This window comes from Gadus chalcogrammus, chromosome 3 (genome assembly GCF_026213295.1).
Source record: "Gadus chalcogrammus isolate NIFS_2021 chromosome 3, NIFS_Gcha_1.0, whole genome shotgun sequence".
NCBI lineage: Eukaryota > Metazoa > Chordata > Actinopteri > Gadiformes > Gadidae > Gadus > Gadus chalcogrammus.
This window is the reverse complement of record NC_079414.1, coordinates 16918885-16945207: the sequence shown is the minus strand read 5'-3', so window position 1 is coordinate 16945207 and position 26323 is coordinate 16918885. Positions and strand designations below refer to the sequence as shown.

General features: G+C 45.6%; 2 protein-coding genes across 6 annotated transcripts in view; both read left to right on the top strand.

Annotated features, from left to right (window-relative positions):
- Positions 1-188: 188 nt before the first annotated feature.
- Positions 189-10199, top strand: LOC130379470 (ubiquitin carboxyl-terminal hydrolase 38-like). Its single transcript, XM_056586318.1, has 11 exons — positions 189-335; positions 1192-1883; positions 2717-2852; positions 3440-3569; positions 3776-3877; positions 4184-4342; positions 5098-5291; positions 5620-5713; positions 5806-5912; positions 6184-7588; positions 8230-10199. The coding sequence occupies exons 2-11, from the start codon at positions 1202-1204 to the stop codon at positions 8392-8394; spliced, it is 3174 nt and encodes a 1057-aa protein (XP_056442293.1). The 5' UTR covers positions 189-335; positions 1192-1201; the 3' UTR covers positions 8395-10199.
- Positions 10200-10289: 90 nt separating this feature from the next.
- The window catches only part of gab1 (GRB2-associated binding protein 1), a 44688-nt gene continuing 28654 nt past the window's right edge, over positions 10290-26323 (top strand). For 3 of the 5 annotated variants that reach the window (XM_056586328.1, XM_056586332.1, XM_056586330.1), the window contains exons 1-2: positions 10292-11024; positions 11105-11236. In XM_056586328.1, coding sequence (XP_056442303.1) covers positions 11165-11236 — 72 coding nt within the window. In that variant the 5' untranslated portion in view covers positions 10292-11024; positions 11105-11164. Of the gene's footprint in view, positions 11025-11104; positions 11237-26323 lie in introns of all 5 variants that reach the window. The other 2 variants (XM_056586331.1, XM_056586329.1) reach the window with 2 other exon arrangements.

Sequence of the window (26323 nt, the reverse complement as noted above, 5' to 3'; positions counted from 1 at the left end):
TGTACACAATATCGAGTAAACGATGCGTGTATAAATATATTATTACAGTGTTGACATTGAAATATTAGGTAAACATTCAAATGCCATTGATAGGTATTGTATATTGCGATTACAGTAAAAAAAATAAAGAGGAAAAAGAAGAGGCAGCAAAACCGGATAGCGCCGAGGGGTCCTAGTGGGACGCCTGCCATTGAGAGTGACGTCAGAACACCGCTCATCAGCTGATTGAATCAAAGCAGCGTTCATAACGTTTGATTATAGCTGTCAGAGGACCAAGCACCACTCCTGGCAATTCGGGATATTCAGATCGTATATAATTGTCATGAGTCAGTTGGGTATGTACACTATGTGTTGGATCTTTATCGTGTTGAAGCTCAGCAGCGTTTATGCTAAGTCAGAGGCACTTGGTATTTGGTTGGGCCCGTTCTGCTGCTTTGTTCACATTAGCCAACAACAATACACACTCTCGTAGAAGCAACCGGTCAATTTGTTATTAAAAGGAGAAGTGTGACAATTGTGTCATTCGATGATTGTTAACTTTATACTGACAACTCTATATCATATTATGTTGCCAAGTAACCTGTAGCTAGCCCTAAACCTGCTAGCTCCTCGTCACCCAGCTAAGCGTTAGCATAGCGAGTTGTTTTCATGGAGAGGAATGAGAGGCGGGTGGTGTTGTTTACATCAACAATGTGTCATATCGTGGTTTTTGTGTTTTATGCTTATTTCTGGCCCATATCTTAGCTCTACAAGCTAGTATATTGTAACATATCTTCTAGCATGTTAGCCAAAAGCGACCAAGACAATTTTCACATTACTGTGACCTCTTAGTCGCAATTCCCTCCACGAAGAGCCCTATACCTGAAAATATAACTCTTATCTGCTTTTATTTAATGGTGATAAACTCAACAATGTTGCAACTCTACGGAGAGCTTGGGTCGTCCTCTTTCTTTATATCTGCATTCTGCACGCCTTTGGTTTCCCAAAACATCGACGTTTGTCGTGTATGATAAACTTTCTCTCAAGAAGTTTGTGACTTGTTCATTCACTTCCAAACACTGTCATTTTTTACATTTGTGTTCGTCTGTTGTAGCCAAAAAACAATATCGATAGTCATGAAAAGGAATCTGCTTATGTCCTATTGTTCGTCTCTGATTATACTTAATTTACTTATTTAACTCTACATTACAGATTTGTCAGCATGGATAAGATTTTGGAGGCCCTCGTCTGCTCCAACCACACTGTCCCAGTAAAGAAGGCCATCGTGAAGAAGGTAGTAGAGGCAGCAGAAAAGGAGGTCACGTCGGAGCAATGCAAAGCCCTTTTTACCCTCACAGCCCGCCTCATCCTTCTGGGAGAGGATGCCTTCCAGAAACAGGTGGGCTTCCAGGTGATGGAGGCTTACGCCCGTTATCACCGCACAGAGTTCCAGCTCTTCTTCACTAAAGACTATGTCCTGGGCCTGCTGCAGCAGGGCTATGACCGACTGGAGTGTAAAGATCCAGCCATCATCGATTACATCCACTGCTGCCTGAGGCTGCTCATCAGCTGTCCCTCCGTGCTGGAGATCTTCGCTGTCCTCCAAGTGGAGCTCTTGAGGATGGTGTGTGAGCGACCCAAGCCCGCCCTGTGTGCCCGCATCAGCACGTTGCTCTCAGATTTTGTCCAGTGCATCCCAAGGGAGAAGTCTGCTGTGTTGTTCTGCCAGCAGCTGGTCAGGACCATCAGCTATTTCCACTGCCCGGCAAGTCAGGAGCGGGAGCTTAGGGAGTATGTGGGTCAGGTGACCAAGGTTAGCACACTGCTGCAGAACATCTGGAAAGCAGAGCCGGCTACGCTGCTACCCTCGCTACAGGAGGTGTTCGCCATCATATCATCCACCGGTAAATAGCATTCATTCATGCATATATTTTGAAAGGGGGAACATTTCAGATTTTGGTCTTTAGGGCTTAGTTGTTGAAATGTTGAAAATGTGTTATTAGGAATATTTGTAGTTATTGTGTAATGCTCTGATTATTATAAAAATGCTCTGTGTAACCCTTGAACGAGATAGCCTATTATTTGAACTGAATATGACATTTTAAGAAGAATATGTAAGGGATAATGAATAGAACGCCGGTCATTGCTGGGAAGATAACCCAACAGGGATAACCGGACACCGACGCGAAGCGGAGGTGTCTTGCTTCGCCATGAAGGGGCTTATTTTCGATAATGACCTGCAAGGTTCTATACATTATCCAGCTTATTACACGGCTACTTGCCGAAACAAAAAAAGAACTTCACACGGTGTGTCTTTTTACAATTTATTTGTTACCAGCATTCGTAGTGTTGATCAGCAAAGAAATAGTCTGCAAAAGACGTTGACGTCGGTTAGCAACTAAGTACGCCCGGGTTGATAAGTCACCAGACTACTTGTGGAGTGATACGAAAGGCGGCAAAAAATGTCCTTGACAGCGATCAATTGAACTAGGCAACGGTGAATTATCAATATAATTCACAGCCGGAAGTTGTGAAGGGCCCGTGAACGGAGCGTTCCACGGCATTGAGAAGAGCCACGTAATGATTCTTAATAACATGCACAGAAAGACATAATTCCGTTATTGTTTGTATTACATGTCAATATTCTATCCTTTTTATCCCTTGAAATTCAAAAAAAATTGTTCAAGATTCAATGATGGGAAACTATATTCACGGCTTGTTTCTGCATTGCTTCCAGATCCCTCCTTTGACCCGGCGATTTCCCTGGCCAGTCTTGTGCAGCATATCCCCCTGCAGATGATCACTGTGCTCATCAAGAGCCTCACCACTGACCAGAATGTCAAGGATGCAAGCATGACCAAGGCCCTCTGCAGGTTGGTAGGATACGTGCTACAATGACAGCAGGATCTGGTTGTGGTGGGGGGGAATTTTGCATCGTGTCAATTGTTTGTCTTAACTGTTCAAGGCTGAAGAGTCATCCGAACGTGTAACAATTAGGCTAATTTAATTGAGTTATTAACATACAACAAACATACAACAACTTACGACAAATATACAATAATTTGAGGTCTCAGATGGGAGTTGGCCCTGCGTCTCTCTTAGATCTCCACAAGGAGAAGTCCAATGCATTGGCAAAAGCATGGACTTCTTATACAGTGGCAGTCACGTCTCAGGAATGCTGAGAACAGCTCTACTCCCCACATGATGACGTATCATCGTCATCAGCTAAGCCCTGTTTCCCACTCCTTGTGCGGTCCAGCCACCCTACCTGTTCCTAGAGTTATGTAACGTCTATATCCACCAATGTAGATTGTGTGTCAACAATTATTTAGTAGACTGATATAATGGTTAGATGGTTGATGCTGGGTATTTTCTTTCAATGTATGATGGGTAATTCAATTCCCGTTCCCTTATGTTGTAAATTTCAAATACTCTCTCCTGTCAATTTTGTGTGTTCCAGAATGATAGACTGGCTCTCGTGGCCCCTGGCTCAACACATTGACACCTGGGTGATTGCTCTGCTCAAAGGACTGGCTGCAGTACAGAAGTTCACCATCCTCATAGACGTCACCCTGCTGAAGATCGAGCTGGTGTGTATCTATTTTCAGGCATATATTTATAGATTCATTTATGCGTCTTTTACTATAGCAAAGTTGACGACACAGATCCTTAGGATTAATGATATATATATTAAACCAACCAAGAAATGTTGTTTGGTGATATCAACACAAAAAACACCTAAATAAGTTGTTATTTTCAACTAAACATCGTGTATTCCCCCTCATGCTACCCGCAGGTGTTGAACCGGCTGTGGTATCCCATCGTACGGCAAGGGGCCTTGGTGGTTCTCTCCCACATGCTGCTCAGCTTCCAGCACTCTCCTGAAGCCTTCCATCTGGTGAGGGGGCCTGCTGCTCTCCTTCACGTTGTTAATGCTGGGTAGCATCAACAGTATTATTCTCGCTTTAACATAATTAACTCTGATCTGTTAAGTTATTCAAGCCAGTTGAAGGGACTGGCAAAATATGATATTGATGCACCAATTTGGAAAATAAAGACACATATTTATTTATTTATTTTTCTTTAACTCGTCTCCCTAAATGTTGAGTTTAGTGTTTAGTGGTACTAAATGCATAACTAGTACCAAACAGTGAATTCATGGTCCACTTCCAGCCAACATGTTCTTTCCTCTGTCTGGTCCCAGGTGGTTCCCCACGTGGTAAACCTGGTACAGACCATACGTGCCGATGGTCTGTCCACCAGCAAGGCCTTCCTGCTGCAGCTCACCGAGCTCATCCACTGCATGATGTACCAGTACTCTGGCTTCCCTGATCTCTATGACAACATACTGGAGGCCATCAAGGTAAACCACAACACAACTGAACAAACAATATAAATACTTACAATAGTCACTGTTACAATTATTAGCAGATGCTTTTAAACAAATCGACCTAGCGGGAGTTGGTGCTAGATGTTGTAGCGTAAAGGCATCTTGGTCAAGGCTTACTTTCGGTCAAACACCCTAACCACTTCCTGATTATCATGCCTAAAAAAACAAGGATGTTGGCCTTATTGGCAAGATAATACAGGCGTAAACACTTTGACATTGTTAAGTCCATTAGTGATGTACAGCACCCCACATGTCCTAGCTTACCCAGTGTCTAGAAATGCACTTTGCTGGGGCTAAACTTGAATTCTGTTTAATTGATCAGGCAAAGACATTGTGAGCTGCAATTGGGTTGAATAGGAGAGTTTATTTTTAAAACGCTGTAGAATTATCCATGAGTATCAAATATTAAACTTGACCTTAATCACGGCATATTCATTCTTCACAATGTTCCTATGGTGTGAAATCAGTCATTTCTCAAGAGAGTGCACACATCTTTTCTAGTAGGCCAGCAGCCTACTAAATCAAGATTGCGCTTCTTCTAAGTTCACTTGGAGAGTTTCCATGCTCCTCGTACATCCAAGATTTGGCTGATGCATATAGTGGTCTTGACATCCCCTCGGGCAGTGAATCATTGGATATCTATTTTCATGAACCGTGTATACTTGACTTTCAACTTTTCTCACAGATCAAGCACTCTTGGTTTTTTATTATTTTTATTATCGTGTTAGGATCTACCAAAGCCTGCAGAGGACAAGATTAAGGTGGTCCTAAATCAAAGTGCCTGGTCATCCCAGTCCAACTCCTTTGCTTCTGGTGTCCTGAGGCAGGCTGGGAAGTCTGAGACCGGGAAGACCGGTCTGATCAACTTGGGGAACACCTGCTACATGAACAGCATCATCCAGACCCTCTTCATGGCCACTGAGTGAGCCCTGCGTTTCTCCCGCCCTCTGTCTATATACGCTGAGAAGTTCTAGTTATGTTTTTCCTTGTCAAGTTGCAATACTTATTTTGTAAGCCTTTGTTAAATCCCAAATCTTTGTGGCCCTGTGTTTATCCCATAACCGGTTCCTAATACAACAACAATTTCTTAGCTGAAAAACAAAACTCTGTTGCTAGCGCTTTATTATCAGAACAATAAAAAACAGTTTAGATGAAAATAAATAAAATACAAGTCATACAATGCAGACACTGTTCCACACACTCTAAGCTTGAATTGTGAAAGGCGTTAACAGCCATCCTCTGTGTCTCAGCTTCAGGAGACACGTCCTGTCTCTCCATCTCAGCGGTACCAACATGCTGATGAAGAAGCTGCAGCTGCTCTTCGCCTTCCTCTCCCACACACAGGTTGGTTCTCCACGGACCACTCGATTCCTATGAGCGTTGACATGAAGGCGGAGCGACGCGGTACCATGTGATGTGTGTGGTGCTCCCTCCAGAGGGCAGCGTACCCGCCCAGGAACTTCTTCGAGGCTTCCCGCCCCCCGTGGTTCAACGCAGGCTCCCAGCAGGACTGCTCCGAATATCTACGCTTTCTCCTGGACAGGTAGCCCCACCAACACCACCACCACACAGTGGTCTGTTATCGGAGCTGGTCATTATGTTAATTGGACAAGATTATTGTCTCAGAAGTAGCCTTATTAATGAAAGGAGGAGAGTTCTGAAATGCTTACGTTTTTTTTAATATGGCGGTAGCCTATTTACGCTTTTGAATCTAAAACTCTTAACAGCTGTTCTCATTTAATGATGTAGGATTGTAGGTCATTAATATGAATGTGCTGTATTAATATTTAATATGGTTGTTTGGTGGCTTCAAGGTTACACGAAGAGGAGAAGACGCTTCAGATCCTGCAGTCGGCAAAGCCAATGAACGGCCTTCTGGGCCTGGCTCCTTCAGAGGACGCCAAGGAGTCCCGTTTCCCTGCGGAGGACGCCCGACCTCCGGAGGACAGCAGCACTCTGATCGAGAGGATGTTCGGCGGCCGGCTGAGCACGGGCGTTCGCTGCACGCAGTGCAACAGCATCTCCCAGAAGGAGGAGCCCTTCACCGACCTCTCCCTGGCCTTCTGCCCGTCCTCCGCCACCACCACCACCCCTTCCCAGAAGACCCCCTCCGAGGAGCCCAAGGGCCTGGGCCAGGGGTCGGTCAACGGCGGCAGCGAGGCGCCGGAGCACCAAGGTCCGGCCAAGTCCTCGGTGACCGTGTCGGGCCAAGAGTCGGCCCCGGGCACCCACGAGCCGCCGCTCTCGGTGCCCGACCTGGTGAACTACTTCCTGGCGCCGGAGATCCTGGACGAGGAGAACGCCTACTTCTGTGACACGTGCGGCTCGCTGCAGCGGGCCGAGAGGACGATGGAGGTGGTGGCGGCGCCCGAGTACCTGATCCTCACGCTGCTGCGCTTCTCCTACGACGCCAAGTGCCACGTGCGCCGCAAGATCCTGGACAACGTCACCATGCCGCCGCTGATGACGCTGCCCTTGCACTCCCCTCCCCCGTCGCCCTCGCCGCACAGACCCGCCGCCGCCGCCGGGGCCTCCTCGTCCCCCCTGTGCGCCATCGCTCCGCCGTCGCCCACTGCGCTCCAAGTGGACTCCCCGGAGAGCAGCGAGAACCTGGCCAAAAAACTGAAACCCTCCCACAAAGAGGAGGAGGAGGAGGAGGAGCAGCAGGAGGAGGTGGTGGTGGTGGAGGGGGAGGAGGAGGAGGAGGGGGAGCAGGAGGTGACCGGGGGGACGGACTGCGCGGAGCAGATGGAGGGGTACGGGAGGAGGGTCAGCCTGGTGCCCTACGTGCTGAGCTCCGTGGTCATGCACTCGGGGACGTCCTCGGAGAGCGGCCACTACTACTCGTACGGCCGCAGCCTCGGCGGGAAGCAGCGTCCGGAGGCGGGGCCGGAGGCGGGGCCTGGGAGCGCCGCCGCCGCCTTGACGAGGCCGCAGTCCACGCAGTCGGAGGCGTGGCCGGGCGGCGCCGGGGTGCCGAGGGACTGGATGCTGTTCAACGACAGCCGGGTGTCCTTCACCTCCTTCCAGTCGGTGCAGAACGTGACGGATCGCTTCCCCAAGGACACGGCGTACGTGCTCGTCTACAGGAAGCAGGAGGCCAGCGCGCCGGGCGCCGCCAGGGGAGGGATGCCCAACGGGATGAGCCTGAGCGCCGAGCCCCCCCTGCAGAAGGAGCTGCTGGACGCCATCACGAAAGACAACAAGCTGTACTTACAGGTGAGGCCCGCCAAGGCACTGGAATGCACACAGGAATTGGCCTCATTCACAGGAATAAGCCGGCATTAATGAGTATCACACGTGTGACTACTTTTTCGGAGTCCGAAATCTGAGATTAAGATGTTGTGCTGTGGTGGTCTGCCTGTCGAACTGACTGTTTTACAGCAGTGCTTCATAAATGTTCAATGGGAAGCGGCTGATGTCTGATGGCTGAATACACACGTGCATAATTACATTATTTTAAAAGAAATACTTGCTATTACTCTTACTACACTGGGATCACAAACAGTAACCTTTTTGTTTTTCTTAGAAGCATGTAATCCTTATTCAAAGGAACTATTGGTCAGTGAGCCCACGTGAAGTTGACTTGAAATAAACCACCGCTAGAGGTCGCTGTTTAACGCACTACACGTTATTGGTCGCATGCGATCTAATTTTTGCGCTAAATTCCAGGGTTGGATTAGATAATATTTGAACGGGCCCCACTATTAAATCCAGCCCTATGAAGAGAATAATAATTCAGAACGAAAGAGCAATGATTTATACAATGTCTTAACACCATCCATTTTGTGAAACGTATCTTTCTCTCTCTCTCTCTCTCTCTCTCTCTTTCTCCCTCTCCATCCCTGTGACTTCATCAGGAACAGGAGCTGAACGCCCGAGCCCAGGCACTCCAGGCTTCCTCGGCCTCCGGCTCCTTCAGGCACAACGGCTCCGACGACAACGACCCCCCGGGAAGCTGCGGACCCTCGGGTGGAGGGGGAGGTGGAGGGGGCTTCAACACCGTCAGCAGACTGGTCTTCTGAACACTGAGGAAGCGGTCCGAAAGAGAGAGAGAGAGAGAGAGAGAGTGGCTTGTGTAGTAGAAGAACTGCCACCGCTGACTTACAAACTAATGGAGAACGCTAATGGGTCCGAGGCTACTGGGGTTTCCCTCTTGTATCATAAAGTGTGTATTAAGGACTAATGTTTCAACCCCTGGAATCACGTGGGTGGCTGGCGCATAAAGTGTTATTATCAAAATCTGAGGAACTTTTATTGACAATGTTTTTTTTGGACGAATTAAGAATATCTGCTTACACTGGCGTGCGTGTGCGTGTGTGAGTGCGAGTGCGTGCGTGTGTGTGGGAGTTGGAGTGGGGGAATGGGGCAGGGATGGGTTGGAAAGATAATGAATATGCTTTCTGATCCGCTTTTTGAAAAAAACAAAAATAAGATCTTTAACCAAAATGAATTTGAGTTATGGAAAAAATACAAATTACATTTGTCTATTAAAATACATTTGTCCTTTTACATTTTGTTTGACTTTAATGCCAAAGTATATAAGTCAAGTCAGCTGATTTTTCTTATCCAGTAAGGATCTCAATACATCATCCAGTGTGACTGTGTATTCTTTGTCACAATGCTAAAATGAGCACTCAAGCAAACTCCCACACTCTTGCGTTTCAGAAAACCGCTGAATATGGACAATGTCCTTGCTCTTAGATTGTGATTGCTCTGTATCCATAGTTCTACGATCTTTTTCTTAAGGTGAACTTTATTAACTATGCTAATACGCATGTTTTATACTTTATGCAATAATTGTATTCATAATTTTGAATAATATTCTAAGTTATAACGGGAAGTTCTCTGTGGATATTATGTGGTACACTGCGCATTTACGGAAACATGTCATTTTCAATACAAAAATCGCAACAACAAAAAAAGCTTTTAAAACCATATTTGGTTGATGGAGTGTATAGAAAAGTAAAATGCATGTCGATTATTTGAGATTAAAATCTTTACTGCTGTTCAACTTTAATTATTCACCTTAATTTTATTTTTACAGTTCAAAGTGCATGCTGTTCAGGAATTGAACAAGAATTCAGGAACAAAACGTACAATGCTATACAATCTATGCTGTTCTAACAATATTGATAATTATTTAGAATTGTCCTACGAAAATATGTGCAACATTAGCATGCCCATTAAAAAAATGTTATTCCGATAAATTGGAATGCCTTGCAGGCCTACCATAACATAAGTAGACACATGTTGAATTCCTATATTTGGCTTTTCACCAGCGGCAACATTATGCACACTAAATGTCCATGCATATATCTAGCAGGCAATAACCTACATCATTCTAGCGAAAATTACCAAAAATGACTAGGAGGCACCAGCACTCCGAGGCAATTACCATCCCAATAACATTCCAAAGGGATTCCTCGGATTCCTATTACACGCCCATAAGGAAGGCATGTTATCTGGAATGTTCTTTTCTGTCGTTTGAAAATAAATAAATCAGGGATACATTTTAGGATTTACATTTTTGTCTTCTAGTTGGGCCAATGCAAAAACACCGATACAACTGTTTAAGTTATGGGATGTCCAGCCAGAGTAATTGGAAAATAATAGTTGCGCACATGTTCGGGTCACTGAAAGTGCAGATTGAGGAATTCGCATGGCGGGACTTTCATTTTTGCTTTTATAATAAGATGCCCAGTATGATAGTCCATTTCATGTGATCACAACAACCAGTTTTTATTTTCACTAGGCCTTTTCTCTTCTATTGTTCGGGACAAACCGGGAGCAATGGGGAACTACATGTCCCATGGTTACTACTATCTGCACTATTCCTCAACGCCACCACCTCTCCCCCCGTGTTCGGTAACCTACTATTTAGCGTTACTGGCGAGAGAGGGTGGGACTCTGGTAACATGGGTTTAACGGCGAGGGGGCGAGAGGGTCTTTCGAGGAAGGGATATCCGGTTTCGTTACATGTTTCCGATATTGCTTTACCAAATTATTAGTTAAACTCCATATTTATGCTAATTTTCGTTTACGTTGTGGTTGTTATTGTTATGCTTGTCATGATCTTAATAGTCTCTTCCCGGGGACTCTTAACCGGCGTACACAGCTCTTATAAAGTAAGAGACCGGAAATTGCACCACAGTAGACCGGGATAACGGTACAAATCTGGATCCTTTCTAAGGCTATGTGTTCCGAAGGAGGGCGAGTCTAGGGAAAGACGGAGGCACAATGTCAATCAAAATTAAGGAACCGTAAAAGTAGATCGGTGGGAAGATCGGCGGCTCAACTGTTTCCTTTGTACCGAAAGTGTTTTGCGGAATATAATATGCATCGGGACAATGAGGAATACAAAGATCCGACCCCCCCCAACAGCGTATCGCTTCACTTTTACAGGAATTGCACAAAGCGTCTCATAGAATCATAAACTTGGAGTTTCACTTGTCCGCGCTTGTTTTGCCACAGCGTTTCGGTCTGGGAAAGAAAGATACTAAAGATTGTTACTCGGGAGGGGAAAAAATGTGCCGCCCCGACGTGCATTCGTATACATCGTAAAGGATTGGGATATTGATTTTAATTCGCGAAAATCTGGTGTTTTCATTTCTCTGGATAACATTGGTGGTGACTCGCCATTTCGGGGAAGGAGGTATGTATTGCACCAACACACAAAATCATGACATGAACTTGGTTCTTCTCCGTTTAAATGGCTCAATCCATGTTTTTCAGGTCTCGCCTCCCGATTACAAACTTCTTTCACTGTTTACGGAAAGGAAGAAGGAGACCAACATGAGCGGGGGAGATGTGGTGTGCTCCGGCTGGTTAAGAAAGTCACCTCCCGAAAAAAAGTTGAGACGTTACGTAAGTGCAGTTGTATTTATTTTAAAAAAGATAGTGAAGCGTGTCACAAAGATTCACACACTCAGCGGGCGATATGGATGAGTGAGTCGCACGAGTGCAGCGACGTGCGATCAGCGGGCTTCGTCGTTACTGACAGAACACACGTTTAATTTCTCACTAAAAATGAGATTGTATGAGTTGGACATGGTCCTCTCATTTCCTATCTTTCCGTCTTTTTAGAACGCTGGAGTAACAAATTATTAAAATATGTGGATTGGAAAAGGTATAGGCCTATCTAAAATTGGTATTATTTTTTATACAACAACAACAAAACCGATATAACAACATAGTGTAAATACTGTCCACAGCCTATTCGTCACATAAACAATGTATTTTTAAATGGACCTCATAACAAGAATGGGCCACATAATGATTTCCCTAATATAACTAAGTTGTTAGTATCAGCATGACGGTTATCTTTCTGTTTCTATAACCGAGAGTTAGTAGGCCTACTACAGGCTATTGCTCAAGCAACAAGCCTCAGTGTACATCTTTTTTTTTTTTTTTTGGGTTAACATTGTCGCAGTGATGGTTGGCATTTTATTATATATTATATTGTCTGCAAGATGTACAAATTGGATGAGTTAGTCATGTAAAATATCAGAAATTGTGATTTGCCAGTTGGATGGCAATATGAGACCACAATGATGTCGCAATACTTTCAGAGAAAGCTGTGGGCACCTATCTTCTATCACAGTTACAGTTCATCCTATAAAACACTGATAAGATCTCTCACGGTTGTTCCACACCTATTCCCACACCGACCCTGCTCTTTGACGTACGATAATGAGTTCCCAGCCAGTATAGATCAAAGGGGAGCTCCTCACGTTGGCCATGTATGGGACATAGATCCACAAATGCTAAGGCTTAATGCAAGTGTGGAAAACATTGGTCCATCTTAAGTTACAACACTCTCATGAGGACCAGTAAAAGGGTGGAATAGATGAGATATGAACGATATAGTTGCCATTGTTGGTTTTTTAAGGTCTGGTCTGCTCACTGGCTAAAAGGGCTTGTCTTGAGAAACCAAATAGAGCTGGATATGTTCTATTGATTATCATGGTAGATGCTTCCTGCTAAAAAATACCGTGCTTGAAATGTTTCAGAGGAAAATTTAACTGGTAAATGACGACTGAATTAAGCTGTTGGGTAAATTACAAGCTTCTTTGTAATAGGTTGCAATAACGGTTTCTTTGACCTGATTCAATGAACTTTGATGTTCCCCAATATTGGCTAATTTGACAGACATTTGCCGTTGGTTCATGATTTGAAGGGTTTGGATGTCTTACCGGTAGGGTACATTCATACTGGTGCATCAATTAAAACAGAATAGTTATCTTTCGACTGAATCTATTGATCCTCATTGAGTGATTGTCCCACCCCTAATTGATACATACCGTGATGCACCTGTGTGTTTGCGTCGGATGAAAGCCTCCGATATAGGGCTAGTTAAATAGGTCATGCAACCATATGTTAATAGTGTCAACTGCCGTGTGATGTTTTACAAAATAACAATTATGGCGTGTCATTCTACACTGGCCCACACTATAATTATGCATGTCACTGTTTCCATCTCAGGTTTTCCTTTTTGGAAGTGGATGTAAGTGAAGTTTTTAGTTTGTGAACAGATGCATAACCATGACAAGCTTGCAGGTTTAACCTTTGGTAGCCGACCGTTGCAACATGTATGTCGTCCGCTTGCATGGACCCCCTGTCCACGATAACCTATAGTTGTCACAAGGCGTATTAGCATAGTTTTGTATTGTTGTACAACTTGCCTACAACACTTGCATGGAAGTGTTTAGAGGAGTAGGCAGAATGCACAGGGTGTACTGTAAATAATTTGCATATGTTGAGTTATTTGCAAATAATTTTTGTTGAAACATTTCTGATGAGGCTGGCTCTTTCTTGCCAATTCGTAATGTGACCCAAACCGTTCTGCTTGATATCAAACACAATGGTTTCTGAAGGAGATGAATCATACTTTCAAATCCATGTTCATATCTGGGAAATTGAACAAGGAAAGCTGGTTGATATTAATTTGGCACATAAGTGGTTTCACCAGATATCCGGTCGCTCCCCTTGGTGATGCTCTCACTGGATATTAGAAGTGAATGAGCTTCATATATTTTGGACTGGTTACTCACCAAAAACACTACCAGCATCTCTTCATCCTTCTGCTGTGCAGCACACCATGTTTTTGAAGACCCTGCCCATGCTTACTCTTTGGCCAGCTTATACTATCTGTCTATCTGCCTGTCTGTCAGAATCTTTATCCCATTCCCCGCTCTTCTGGTTGGGTTTACTTTCATCATAAGCATTTTGTCTTCTTAAATTCAGCACATGATCTGGGTCTGACTAGTTGAGGTGGGCTACGGTTTAATGGGCCAGGCAGCGTGGCATCACGTGATCACGACCGGTAATGACGACCTTGGCTCTGGCCTGTTTGCCGTGTTGAGGGATGCTGGTGTCTGCGTCATTGGGGACACACAGTAGGTCAAGCAAGGTCATGATTGGTATTGATTGGATGGAAGTATATGGTGAAGTGCTCAGCAAGTGGATGTAGCAGGTGGAACCATTTGGGAGCCATCAGCAGACCCTTGACACGGTAGCACTATGTATCTAGTACCAGTGCCACAAAACGCCATCGTCACTAGGAATAGGTCCTGTCCGTGACGCAATGTTATTACCAGACGATTAGTCCACACAAAAGATGATGCATGTCAATCTCTCGCATAGCCACTCACTCCATTTTAAATTATTGTTTATTCCATGATGCGTTTAACTGCACAGCTCTATTGGCGAGAGATTTATGGACGCTATTATATGTAATGTGGATTCAAAGGTCACCATGTGTACATTAATGTATAGTAGTAGATATACACTGATGACAATATTTGTTTCTTAGAATCGAGAGTTGGAAGTTGTAAATGGGAAAAATGTATATTGCCCGTATATTATATTTTAAAATTGAATTGGGGGAGGGGGGGGGGGAGTAAATGGGGAAAAAATATATATTTGACCGTGATTCATGGTTGCATTCATAACGGGCATACTTTCCATTTTCTTGCCATGTTTTTAGTTATCGATACGAGTCAACGGTTATACATTTATCCAAGGGTTCCATGTTGTTGGCTCCATGATGGGGTCCAGCTGTTTAAAGGCAGGTCCAGGTGGTTTCCCCGGACATCCTCGTCTAAAGCTCAAACGATCAAACCATAACCCTCCCTCATAATGTCCGCAGCCATATCCTAATATTGGCTCTCCAATCTCAGCCAGTATCAGCCACAACACTCACCAGATGACTACTTCCTCTCTGGGTTAACCACTCAGGGTACACTCTGGCCCCGAGGCCTGAGTCCTGATTGGTGGAGCTCAAAGGTTAATACTGTTGAGTGGCTCCCCCCCAAACCGCCCCAACACAGGGCTGTGCAAAAATGCAAAATCATGGGTTTTCTATTCACTGGAATGCGTCTGTCTCTCTCTTCAAATACATTATGACGTTAAAAAAAGGGACACTAACTTAAACAATGGTTAGAGTAGGACTGTTAACTCGGCTATCTTGTATGCGGGCAGGGATTAAATACACACTTTTTTGTTTTGTGTTTCTCTTTATTTTCTGTTGTGTCAACTGGATCTATGTTGTATTTTGAAAGAAGTGGGAAGCGTCCCGTTCTGTCTATAATAAGCAAAACATTGTCAACCTGTTGCACAATATAATGGGGGCTTTTTTCTGTCATATAACCACATTTGCCTCGTCTGGGTTTCTCAGGGAGTGTTTTCAACATCTGCTGGTTTCTATTTCATTGATATTGCATTTTTCATGAAGTTCCCCTCTTCCTCATTCAGCTCTCCTGCATGTTTTGTCTTTTGGGGGGGGGGGAAGTGCACTTGTTACAGCACCCTCCTAAGGAATTTCAAGGAGGTTTTCTAAGTCTTTGACTTTGGCTAAGCATTAACGCTAATTATAGGCGGCCAAGTACATAATAATAAATTGGCACATGATATGATGCCAGGATTTTGTTTTGGAGCATTAGGACATTCTTTATGTTAATATTGGTGGTATTTAGGCATGGTAGAAGTGAAAATGTTTACCAAATCTTAAAAAGCGATGATGTTTATTGTCACACTGGTCCTCATAAGAATATAACCATATTTAGCATAATGAGTTGTTCTGTTGTGTGTGTGTGTGTGTGTCTCTCTCGTCAGATCCAGCAATGGTTCTTATTCTACTGATTAGACCTTAAGAAAGCCTCACTGTTTGGTTTATTCACTAGTTCACACTTGACCAGCCTCATTCCTTTAAATGGACACAAAAGACATCCAGCATCTAATCAATCCTGCAATCTCACTCGTGTTTGACCAGAACAATCAGTTAGCTTGTGTAAAAGGGCACATGTGATTTTGTCTGGAGAAATATGAAGACATCAGCAGAGAGTTGGGATCATCAGGCTATAACTAAAAGGTACGGCTCCTTGATTAATCAGGGGATTGGTTTAAATCTGCTTAACAAGTAGAACACAGAGAACAAACGCTCACTTTCTCTCTCTCTGTCTCTCTCTCTCTCTCTCTCCCTCTCCCTCTCCCTCGCTCGGTAAAGCCCCTCCCGATCTCCTTTAGAACACAAACAACAAGCAACAGAACAGAACGCAACAGAGGCCTGTTTGTGTAGCATTAGCCTTCATAGGCTAACAAAGAACGCAAGTGAAGTTGTCCTGATGTGGCATGGCAGGGTGTGTGTGTGTTTGTGTATCTGTTGAGGCTGGGGGGGGGGGGGGCTGTTTGGGAGCAGACTGCTTCTCCTTGTCGTGTGAGGTACCGTGGATTTCAAATGGATTGGAGCCATTAATTATTAAGTCTCCATTACAAACAACGAAAAGCACACATGAAATATTCATATGGGTCCTTCTCCTTTGGTCCCTGTTTTGAATTGTGTAACACACACGCACGCACGCACACATGCACGCACGTACACATACACAGCACATACACACACACAGGAGCAGTTGCTTTATTGTCTGGTTTCAGTTTAGGTTACCAACAAAGTTTAAGTGACGACTATATCAACTCAGTGTTGTTTCCCTTTACTAAGCATTCATATTTAAATATTATCAAACCTACAGTGACAAGGAGAGTGTTAATGCTTCAATATTCCTCATAGTCCATCTACAGCATCAAATGTTCACTGCTGTGCTCATCCCCACATATCCAGTGTTGGTCTCCTCACCGCTCCCCTGCTGTCCCGGCTGTGCTTTCATTCCTGCTTCTCTTTTGTTCCCCAACGTTGGTCTAGTGAGTGTCCTCCCTGTGTTGTCTCTGTTTTCTTGGATGCACCACATTGCACAATAACATTATCATACTGGATCTGGGGAAAGGTTGATCTGCTCTGTATATTCAGTCATTTTTAGATATTGTTTTCTTTATACCCATGAGTTGGTCCTGGGGGGGAAGACTCTGTTTGAGTGTGGATGGTCGGATTCAGTTCTGCGGTCAGTAGGTATGACATAGACGGACGTATCAGGGCTGACGACTGTAGTGTTGACAACTGCATTACTTGGCCTGATTTGCTGCTCAAGTTCCTCCCTTTTTCACACCCGGTTTTCAGTTAAAGCTCTGTTCCCGCAAACTGAAGCTTGTCAGTGAGCATATTTTAAATAGGATCAGGCTTTGTAGGCTTTTTAGAGTCTCACGCTCCCCCCAGAGAAGACTAACTTTTGTTAAATCTTCATTGTTTTCTGGTATCTTTCTGATGCCTCTTTGATTTCCTTCAAAAGTTCCTTCAGAAATGGTTTCCTTGCAGCTCCATTGGAAGCTAATGGACATGGTAACAAAAATACTAATACAACCAGATTTCTCTGCGGGGAATGTTGAATTGCACCCAGCTGGCCAGGCTTGATAAGCCTCAGATTCTGTCTTTTGTCATTTCTGGATATTAAGCCAAGACGCATTTGTATTCATAGTCATTCTGTTCGTTCTTGCAGACAGAATCTAATGCTCTCAAATGTGTTTTCTGCGAAGCAACACATTGAAACCAAATAGGATTTACTTCCCGGTTCTACCGTTGAGTGCACAGCGTTGGTCCATTAGGGGAGAAAGTTGAGGTGGAGGGGGAACTAGCCAGCGAGCTCCAGATTTGTTTGATGGGTTCAAAGGGTTTAATGGTATGTGTCGCTGGACTACAGAAGTTGATAGACACATTTAGATGGGGTCTTTGATCAGTGAAGCAGGCATGGTAAGGAACCATCCATGGAAGTCCTTTTGTGATTTCATATGAAGTACACAGTACTTGTTTTACCTGACTACAGCTGCAGGCCATTTCTCTTGTTCGCCTATAGATGGTATTTTCATCTACCAAAGTGAAAGATTGTTTATACATTTTACCATTGTGCTGCCACAAATGGTGAATGTTGGGTGATGTGAATAACAGTTGCTTGCTGACAGGGTTTTTGATATTCACAAACAAGTTAACCCCCTTTTTTTTTCTTTCTTCTTCACATGCTGGTTTTCTTGTTTCTTTTGGCTCAAGGCTACTCGGTGCCAGATCCTGAGTTGCTGAACACTACCAAAGTGCTTCTATATACTCCTCTCCCACACGTGATAAGCAAATCACAGCTAACATTTAGCGCACAATTATTACAGCCAATTTAAGCAGTGCCTTCGGGATAAGTCGAACAAACTATGTCCATGGATGGCGGAGTTCCTTGGCAGCAGTAAATGTATGCATCAACTGTTTATTTAGTCTTTTTTTTCATGTTTTTCATTTGCATGGACCTCTGAAATGGTCTCTTTCACATTGGTAATTACATGTGGGAAAGAATGCGAGCAAGGAGGCAAATATAGCCTGAGTCATGCAACTGCTTCCGGCTGTGTCCTGTGCCCTGCATGGCTATTTGTGTGATGGTGTTTTGGACCGAAGGCACCACTGGGACCACACTGATGGTCCCAGGTGGAATCCACTGGTCTGTCTGCTGCCTCAGGCCATTCCTGACTCGGTCTCAATACTTCTATAAAGAAACCACACATCCTAGGCCGGTCAATTGCTTGGGAGTGTTGTTTCAGTGCCTTGGATAAGACCTGCAGCTCGTTGAAAGTGGACCACGTGAGACATCCCATAATGGCATTCTGAGAACAAATCACACGACTTTGGTGGGAGAAAACTCAAAAATATTACAAGGAGGAGGGGGGGGGGGGAAACAACAAATGTAGAGATCTACAGAGACGTGAACGCTCAGCAACAAGCCATTAAGCAGCCTCCGCGGAGAGGAGCGGCGCGCTCAGCCCCACTCTCTCATTCCACTCCCAGCACTTCTTGGCAGCCACACACCCCAGGAATGTGGAGCTGCTCTGTGCTCCTCTCTGCTGTTGTGTTGCGGCATGACGGCCCCGGCCTCTGCTGCTGGCCCGCGGAGGCCAAGGCTAGGCTAGGCTAGGCTGGGCTAGGCTGGGTTAGGCTAGGCTGGGCTAGGCTGGGCTAGGCTGGGCTAGGCTGGGCTAGGCTAGGCTAGGATGGACAGGGCCCGGCCGGGGACCCTCGGCGGCTCTAAGCTGATTGGTGTCTCTCCAGTGCAAGGGAGGGAAGAGGCTAGGCATATAGCCAGCTTTTCCTGTGTGAGGCGCTGATGGCTACCAGATGGCGAGAAGGAGACGCGAAGAAGAGGAGGAGGGGTAGGAGGGGGTCCCAGCTTCCTCCTCCTTATCCTCCTCATTCTTCTTACATTTCTTTCTCTTATGTCCTTTCCCCCCCCCTTGTCTGAATCGTCTCCAGATTATCATCTCTCTTTAATATTCAGCTCCCTCCGGTCTGGGTTGGGTTTATCTAAGACAACAGCTTGTGTCCTCCTGGATTCAAAGGAGCAAGGTTGCTTTCATGGAGAAGCCAAGATGTGTTTTTTGCACATCAGTGCAGTGTGCGGATATAATATCACACACTTTAAAATGTCATTCTTTACACAATACTTTAATTAATCTGATCGCTGATATGATAGTCTTTAATATCATACTTAATCTTTCCACTACTTACGATTTTTGGAAATGTTGGCCCATATTTCACAAGTGAATTCTTGCATAACATAGAGTAACGAAGCACAGGCACATTGTTTCTGCTCGCTGTAGTCTTCCTCAAATGGTTGAAGGGACTCAAACTTTGTCCCTAAAACCTTACCAACCACCTCTTAACTGTAGGCAGATCTATATTATAAGCATGATTTATTCATTTAAAACAATAAAGATTTCCCTACACATGCTGCTGTATTGAATTATTTTATTCTCCAACTTCCAAGGTATCCGGACAGCCTTGTAATTTAACCTGGCATTAAGACATCCCCGGGCCCCCGTCCCCCCAGTAACCTCTATATCCCCCCTGAGACGGCTCCCCCGTCGCAGGGATCCTTCCTCTCCATGCTCGTCCCCCGGTACCCATCCCTCTGAAACCCCTCGGAAGAAATCAAGGAATTCTAGAAGAAAGGCGCTCGGGGGTTGTGAGGGAGATGGGAGTAGGATGGGTCCGAAGTACCGGTACTCCTCCCCCAGCGGTTCACCTGTCACATCACACAGATGGTGTACACGCACATGGCGCTCCAGCGATGCGCGGCGGTAACACGAGCCCGGCGGCTGCGTCCGCGGGCCCCTTAATATAGCCCTGTGGTGTCACGGTGAATCCTGGCCCTCTTGGCTCCGTGCTCCACGCTGCCATATGTTGTCGCCCCCCCCCCCCCCCCCCCCCCCCAGTCTGGGGAGGGAGATTGGGGGAGGGTGGGAGGGAGAGGCGCGGCAAGCCCGCCTGGAGACTAGCTGTGAAATGCCGCCAATGGCCTGTGTAATTCACCACGCGGCTGTGAACCGGGGCAGACTTGTGTGTAAATATTGCATGTTGTAATGCTGTGTTGTTTTTATTGCCCACATTTTTTACTCTTTCAGTGTACTACTTTTCGCTTCTTCATCTTACTCTCCAATATTTATTGTTAAAATTATATGTATACATTTTTTTTTAAGTGACTTTGTTTAATGTACCATGTGATAAATGTATTAAGAAGGAAACTTTAGGCCTCTATATTTTCTTTACACTATATTTTCTGTATTGAGATAGCCGTGGTCTAAACGGGGATCCAGGTATAATAATAAACGTCTGTCTTGGCGGATGTCTCGGAGTCTTCCCATGTCCATTGTATACCTGATTATGTTATTACATTAGAGTTGCTCAAGCACTGCTTCATATCTTTGGCCTGGCCGGAAGCCAGAGCACGGTGTCTATCTCACGCACACGCACACGCACACGCACAATGAGGACTGTGTCTTGTGGAGATGATTCTGTTCCAACCCCATTGGAGGACAGTGTTGTGAGACTGGCCTCTCCTCTCCCTCCCTATCTACCCCTGCTCATGTTTTGTCTTTACTCCTCCTTTTTTTTTTTTTTTTTCCTCATCCTTGTTCTTCTGCATGCATGTCACCGGTGGTTCTCAGGACACTTGTGGGATAAGTCTTTGCGCAGTCAGACTTATAAGTCGTCGGGTCAGTTCCAGATACTTCTGCTCATAATAACAGACCGGAGTTTCAGTTTTTCGTGGGTTTGACGCGAAGACACACTTAAGGTCAGTAATTGTTACTTTTTCATTGTTTTCTTAAGGTTTTCGGAAATGAACACAGGATTCATTTCTAAGGAAGCGCGATGAGTAATTTGTCTTCGATGGTAAACCCTTCAACGCTGGGTTCTGGTCAGACCTAACCACTAATAACAGTGTTGTGCCGATGCTGGGAACCACCGGTACTACCTTGCGTATGAAATTGAAACCAAAGGGTGAGTTTCCTGTTCTGTATGGTGATCTATCTTTTATAGAACTCTCACTTCATTCTGAGAAATTGCAGGAGAATGTCAAACATGCGGGGCTGTTTCCCTTTTGCTTGAGATGATTTTGAATTGAGCGATTCACTGATCTTTTGGAGCGAAGTTCTCAAGATTAACTTTATTGGCTTCATTGGCATTACAGGGCCATCCACATCCACGTAGTACAGGGGCCATCCACATGACATTCCCACACTCAGTTTGTCCTTCGTTCTCCTATCCTACAGTGAGTGAATGTTGCTGGCCTGTACAATCAGTCTATCTCTGGACGACAGACCACTAAGGATGAAAAAGACGAGAGCTTGCGGCTACGCAACTGTTGTGCCATGTGAAGGGAGCCAGCCGTCATGGATGTGGAATGGGTTGAATTCCAAATATGCAGCTCTGACAAGTGCGTGGTGCTTCATACACGTAAGAGTTCAGAAAGAAAGGCTGAGCACATCTGAGTGCGGTTTAGAGGAGCACAGATCACATCAGGGAAAGAAACGGAGACGGCTCACTTTATGTGAGTTGTTTGAAATGTGTTTTTTTTTCACCATTGAGTCATTTAGCAGCACTTTTATCCCAAGCGACTGGCAGTGAATTGACATGCATGTCATTAAAGTTCATTATAAGCATTCGTGATTGAGACATCTCAGTCAAGGATACCTGCAGGCACACTCTGGTGGGGGATCAAACCCAGTCACTTTCCATTGGGAATCAAACACCCCTAGCCACTACTCCACTACCCTGCCCTAGGTTTGAAAGGTTGAAGAGATAATCCTCCAAATCCACCCCGATTTCTGTGGCCTTGTATCTCAACAAGGAGACTCTACCGTGGGGATATCAGGGGAAGTTGGCAGTCCCTATGCTTGCGACTCATCTCCAATACAACCTGTGTGCTCATGACTGATGGGCCATTGTCCTCTCCCCTCACACAGCGGCCACTGAGGGTATGTTCCAAATAGGCTACAGTATCAGCTGGCGCAAATAAGATTGTGGAGCCTGGGAATTGTTTCCGGAAACTTTTCCCATCGGTTATGAAGGGGCCTGTTATGTCTTCCTAGCGGTCGGTCGGGCGCTGGACCGGAAGGGGAGGTCTCTGTTCCTCTGAGCTTGGTTTTTATTCAGGAAAAAATGGGAGAAAATGTATTGATCAGGAGCTTACGCTCTCTGCTGTGACTGGTCAATCCAGTCATTCACCAAATCAATGAGGACTACTCTGTGTGGACTGTACAGTCGGTGATGGCTGGTTTAAGAACACTCACCTGGCCTGAGTCAGGCTGCATAGACTCTGGGCGATGGGTGAGGCTGCACACCTGTGATGCATTTAGCAATCAGCTTGGCTGGTGAGGCTGCTCGAACCAGCCATCAACTTCACACACTCCCGGTTATGGTATTAGGTGGGAGCAGTGGCACTGTGAACAATGGTGCATGCATTCTCGGTCTGATGCTGGTTCCTACCTAATAGGCTAATGGCTATGGATTGATGTTCTGTCCTTCTCTGGCCGCCGAAAGCTAACTAGCCTGAGTGCCGCCTAGGACCAAGTAGATGGACAATGGAGGAGGAGAGAAAACTGGACTTTTTTTCAAATACTTTTATTCCCTGGCATCAATGTGTAGGCCTAGCTGAGATGTTTGAGTTTATGGTGTTTTTCTATTTATCTTTCAACCAGGTGAAACATTAAGTGCCCCTTTCCCTATATCGGGCTCTAGCCAGACCTAGATTGCCTTCTGTTGCATTTGCCATGAAAATGGTTATTGGTTTGGGACAAATTTGAGCCATCACAACACTATTTCCCCCTCCGAAAATAGCTACATACAAGTGATTAACATTGAATTTGGAATCTATCGCATTTCATGGAGTTTATTCACCTACTACTCTTAAAGCTAGGATATGCAATTTATTTCATAAAGCATTTTTTGTCATATTTGTTAATACTACTATTACTTATTACAGAAATAATAGAAATGCTAAGAAAGGAAAGCAATGTAATAAGCCTGTCCGATTTGGCCTGATTGAAATTATTGGATGCCTACCTACCTGCCCGACGTGCTACCTGCTACCTGCATTCTTCATGTGCGCTCTTGCGCATGGCCGGTCAAGGTTAGGCCAACCGTTTGCTAAAACTAGTGATCAATTCAGGTGTTCGTGGGAGTGTTTTTATTCTGCGAGGGAGGACATAAGGGAGGGTTGGGATTTTTTTGGAGTTGGATACTTTTTCTGGCTGCTGTCTCTAAATTTCCTGCCCTAGCTGTAATTCAATTTCAGTGTTGCAAATGTTCACAGCATTATAAACTCATTACTGACAACTGAAATCATTGGTGTGTGTGTGTGTGTGTGTGTGTGTGTGTGTGTGTGTGTGTGTGTGTGTGTGTGTGTGTGTGGGTGTGTGTGTGTGTGTGTGTGTGTGTGTGTGTGTGTGTGTGTGTGTGTGTGTGTGTGTTCGTTCATGTATTAGAGTTGCTCACCAAATCCACACGCCTGCAGACACTCACCCACACAAGCCAACAGCTCTCGTTTAATAAGAAGGGGGGGGGGGGGTGGGGGGAAAGGGAGTTTGGCAACGTTTGCGCAACAGTTGACTCTGGGAAATATTTAGCATGTTTTCCCCGGCATCCTGATTCAATTTTGCCGGTGTAGAAAATGCGCGTGGATGCGGGTTTCCCCCAGCGAACCATTCCTTTGCGGTGATTCAGCTCCATGGCTTTCACACGCACCGAGCCCCCTCCAGTAATTCGAGGTATGCTCTCCCCACGCAAAGCACCTGCCCTTCACGATCCCCCTCCTCCGCAGCCGACAGGGAGCCGTACCTGCTGTGTTGAACGGGACCGGGGAAAGAGTCAATAGTGTCTTCGCCGTTCTCAAGGGAAGCGGTTTCAGCATACAGTGAGGGGGTGTGTCACGGTCACAGGCCCCGACACGCCGTGCAAACCTCACCCGCCTGCCCGACAGGACCGCGTGCGCGTGCACGTGCACACACACACACACACACACAGACGCTCGCGCTCACACACAGGTAAGCTGAGGCGGATACGATGCCGATGACGTGTTGAACTGCCAAGCTTTACGTTTACTATGAATAAGTCCGCGATGAACAAATTTCGATTGACGTCTTCACCCGTGCTCTTGTAAAAACTCTTTTATTTGGCTCCTGTTTCCGCCCAAAATTAGCTCATTTTGTTTGTATAATTTGTTCATCTCGCACCCGGATTGTTATCGTGGGTTCTGATAACACTGGACCTGAGAGGATGTCTCGAGCATAGTTTCCCATCGCAAGGAGCCACAGACACGTTCTCCCCTCTATGTGAGTACTCGCACAGCAATTAGGTCTCTGTAGACCAGAAAGGAAAAAAGATCTGACCATTTCTCTGATTCCATTTCCTTAACTTGCTTAAGCCATTTGCTGGACGCCCAGCCCCTCCCCCTGTTATGTCATAGGGGGGCTAATTACATCATGTCTAAGTCAACCTCTCACTGGCCAGCTAATGTGATTTGGCATAATTTTCATTGGGCTCTAATTGGATTAGTCTGTAAGGGCAGCTCACTAAAGGGTTAAGATTCATGCAAACCCAAGAAGCACGGGTGTTCACAACTGGAACTTGCACATAGATGTATATTAAAAAAAAATATCTAGGTATGTGATTCAATTGATTGAGATTTTGTTTTAAGATTCTTTGCAGGTGTTCTTGTAGGGTGTTAAATTTTGCTCTCGTAAGAAGACAAAAAAGGGACCGGGGACAAAATAACATATTTGTTAACCAAGATATAGAGCAAATGCATCATCATCAAATGCATGAAATACAGTTGGATACAACATTTGTATCAATATGTGCGGTGGGGCTAATCCTATGAGAAGGCCCATCTCTGATCTGATCCACCGTGGAGCTGCCTGGCTCATGTTACACCTCGGGGCTGGCTGGCATCCACAGCCCCCCTCTTGTCTGCTCTGTTGCTGAAACACTCCCCTCCTTTCTCCATACAGGCACAGTGCAACTCTCAATCTAGTATGTGTGTGTGTGGGATATGTAGATTTGCTGCATCAATTCTTTCTAATCAAAGTGGGTTAGTGGCATTTCATTGGCCACTCCTTTGTCATCTTAACTCTGAAAGTTCAAACTCGCGTCACGTACAGTACACGCACGCGCACACACACACACACACACACACACACACACACACACACACACACACACCACACACACACACACACACACACACACACACACACACACACACACACACACACACACACACACACACACACACAGACACACACTCCTCGCGAGGACTCGGTGCGTTGCGGGGACCCGTCGCCCACGGTGATCCTGACAGACGCTCGGCCCCCCAGCCGGCTGTAGTGTGAAAGTGTCCGAGCCCTGCAGGGCGCCAAGGACAGCTACGCCAAGTTTGCGGACATTTTAAAAGTTCTGCCACTCGGTGACACACCAACTATTCCCTTCTTGTTGTTGGCAAGAGCCGGTGCTAACGAGTCGTCAGTGTGCGTCCAGGGTGGGGTTCCATGGGGGAGTTTCGGAAAAAGGCATTTTGGGAATGTCAAGAGGGATGGTTGGTGTGTGTGTGTGTGTGTGGGGGGGGGGGGAGGGAGATCCTTCACAAGTGGACACTGCCTGTTGAGGGAGGGGAGATATTTTTGGTTGTACACCCGCTTCTCGTGTGTGTGTGTGTGTGTGTGTGTGTGTGTGTGTGTGTGTGTGTGTGTGTGTGTGTGTGTGGGTGTGTGTGTGTGTGTGTGTGTGTGTGTGTCACACGGAAAGGGACCGGGAGGTGGCGTGTAGGTGTTGTGGTGGGCGGTTGTTGCCAGGGGGAGGTGGTGTGTTATTTTCAGTCCATTGTGTCTACTTCCTGTGGGTCAGGGGTTATTGGAGCAGGGTGTTGCAGACTTAAGGGAGATCAGGGGGGAGGGAAGTCAGCCGGACAGGCAGGAAAGTCACCGGACTCGGTGAGCGCTGGACGTGGGGCAGCAGCGTGCGTAGCTTTTCGCTCCTCTCTCGCTCTCGCTCTCTCTCTCTCTCTCTCGGGTCCGGCCGGGCGAGGATACCTCAGCACCAGGTACCACTATTTAAAAAAGAAAAGAATGCACGTTGTAATAAAGCTACTACTGCTTGCATGGTGGAGTTTATTTTCAAATAGTTTAAATCAATATTCTCCAGCTTTGATATTGATTGACTTTCCAATTGATCGTTGTTATTTATGGTTGTTCTTTGGT

What these genes read in the sequence shown, in the direction of transcription:
- LOC130379470 (XM_056586318.1), top strand. Translation starts at nt 1,202, where the DNA reads ATGGATAAGATTTTGGAGGCCCTCGTCTGCTCCAACCACACTGTCCCA. An exon ending in CTCCTGAAGCCTTCCATCTG is followed by an intron (nt 3,878 to 4,183) that starts GTGAGGGGGCCT and finishes GTCTGGTCCCAG; the next exon opens with GTGGTTCCCCACGTGGTAAA. An exon ending in CTACGCTTTCTCCTGGACAG is followed by an intron (nt 5,913 to 6,183) that starts GTAGCCCCACCA and finishes GGTGGCTTCAAG; the next exon opens with GTTACACGAAGAGGAGAAGA.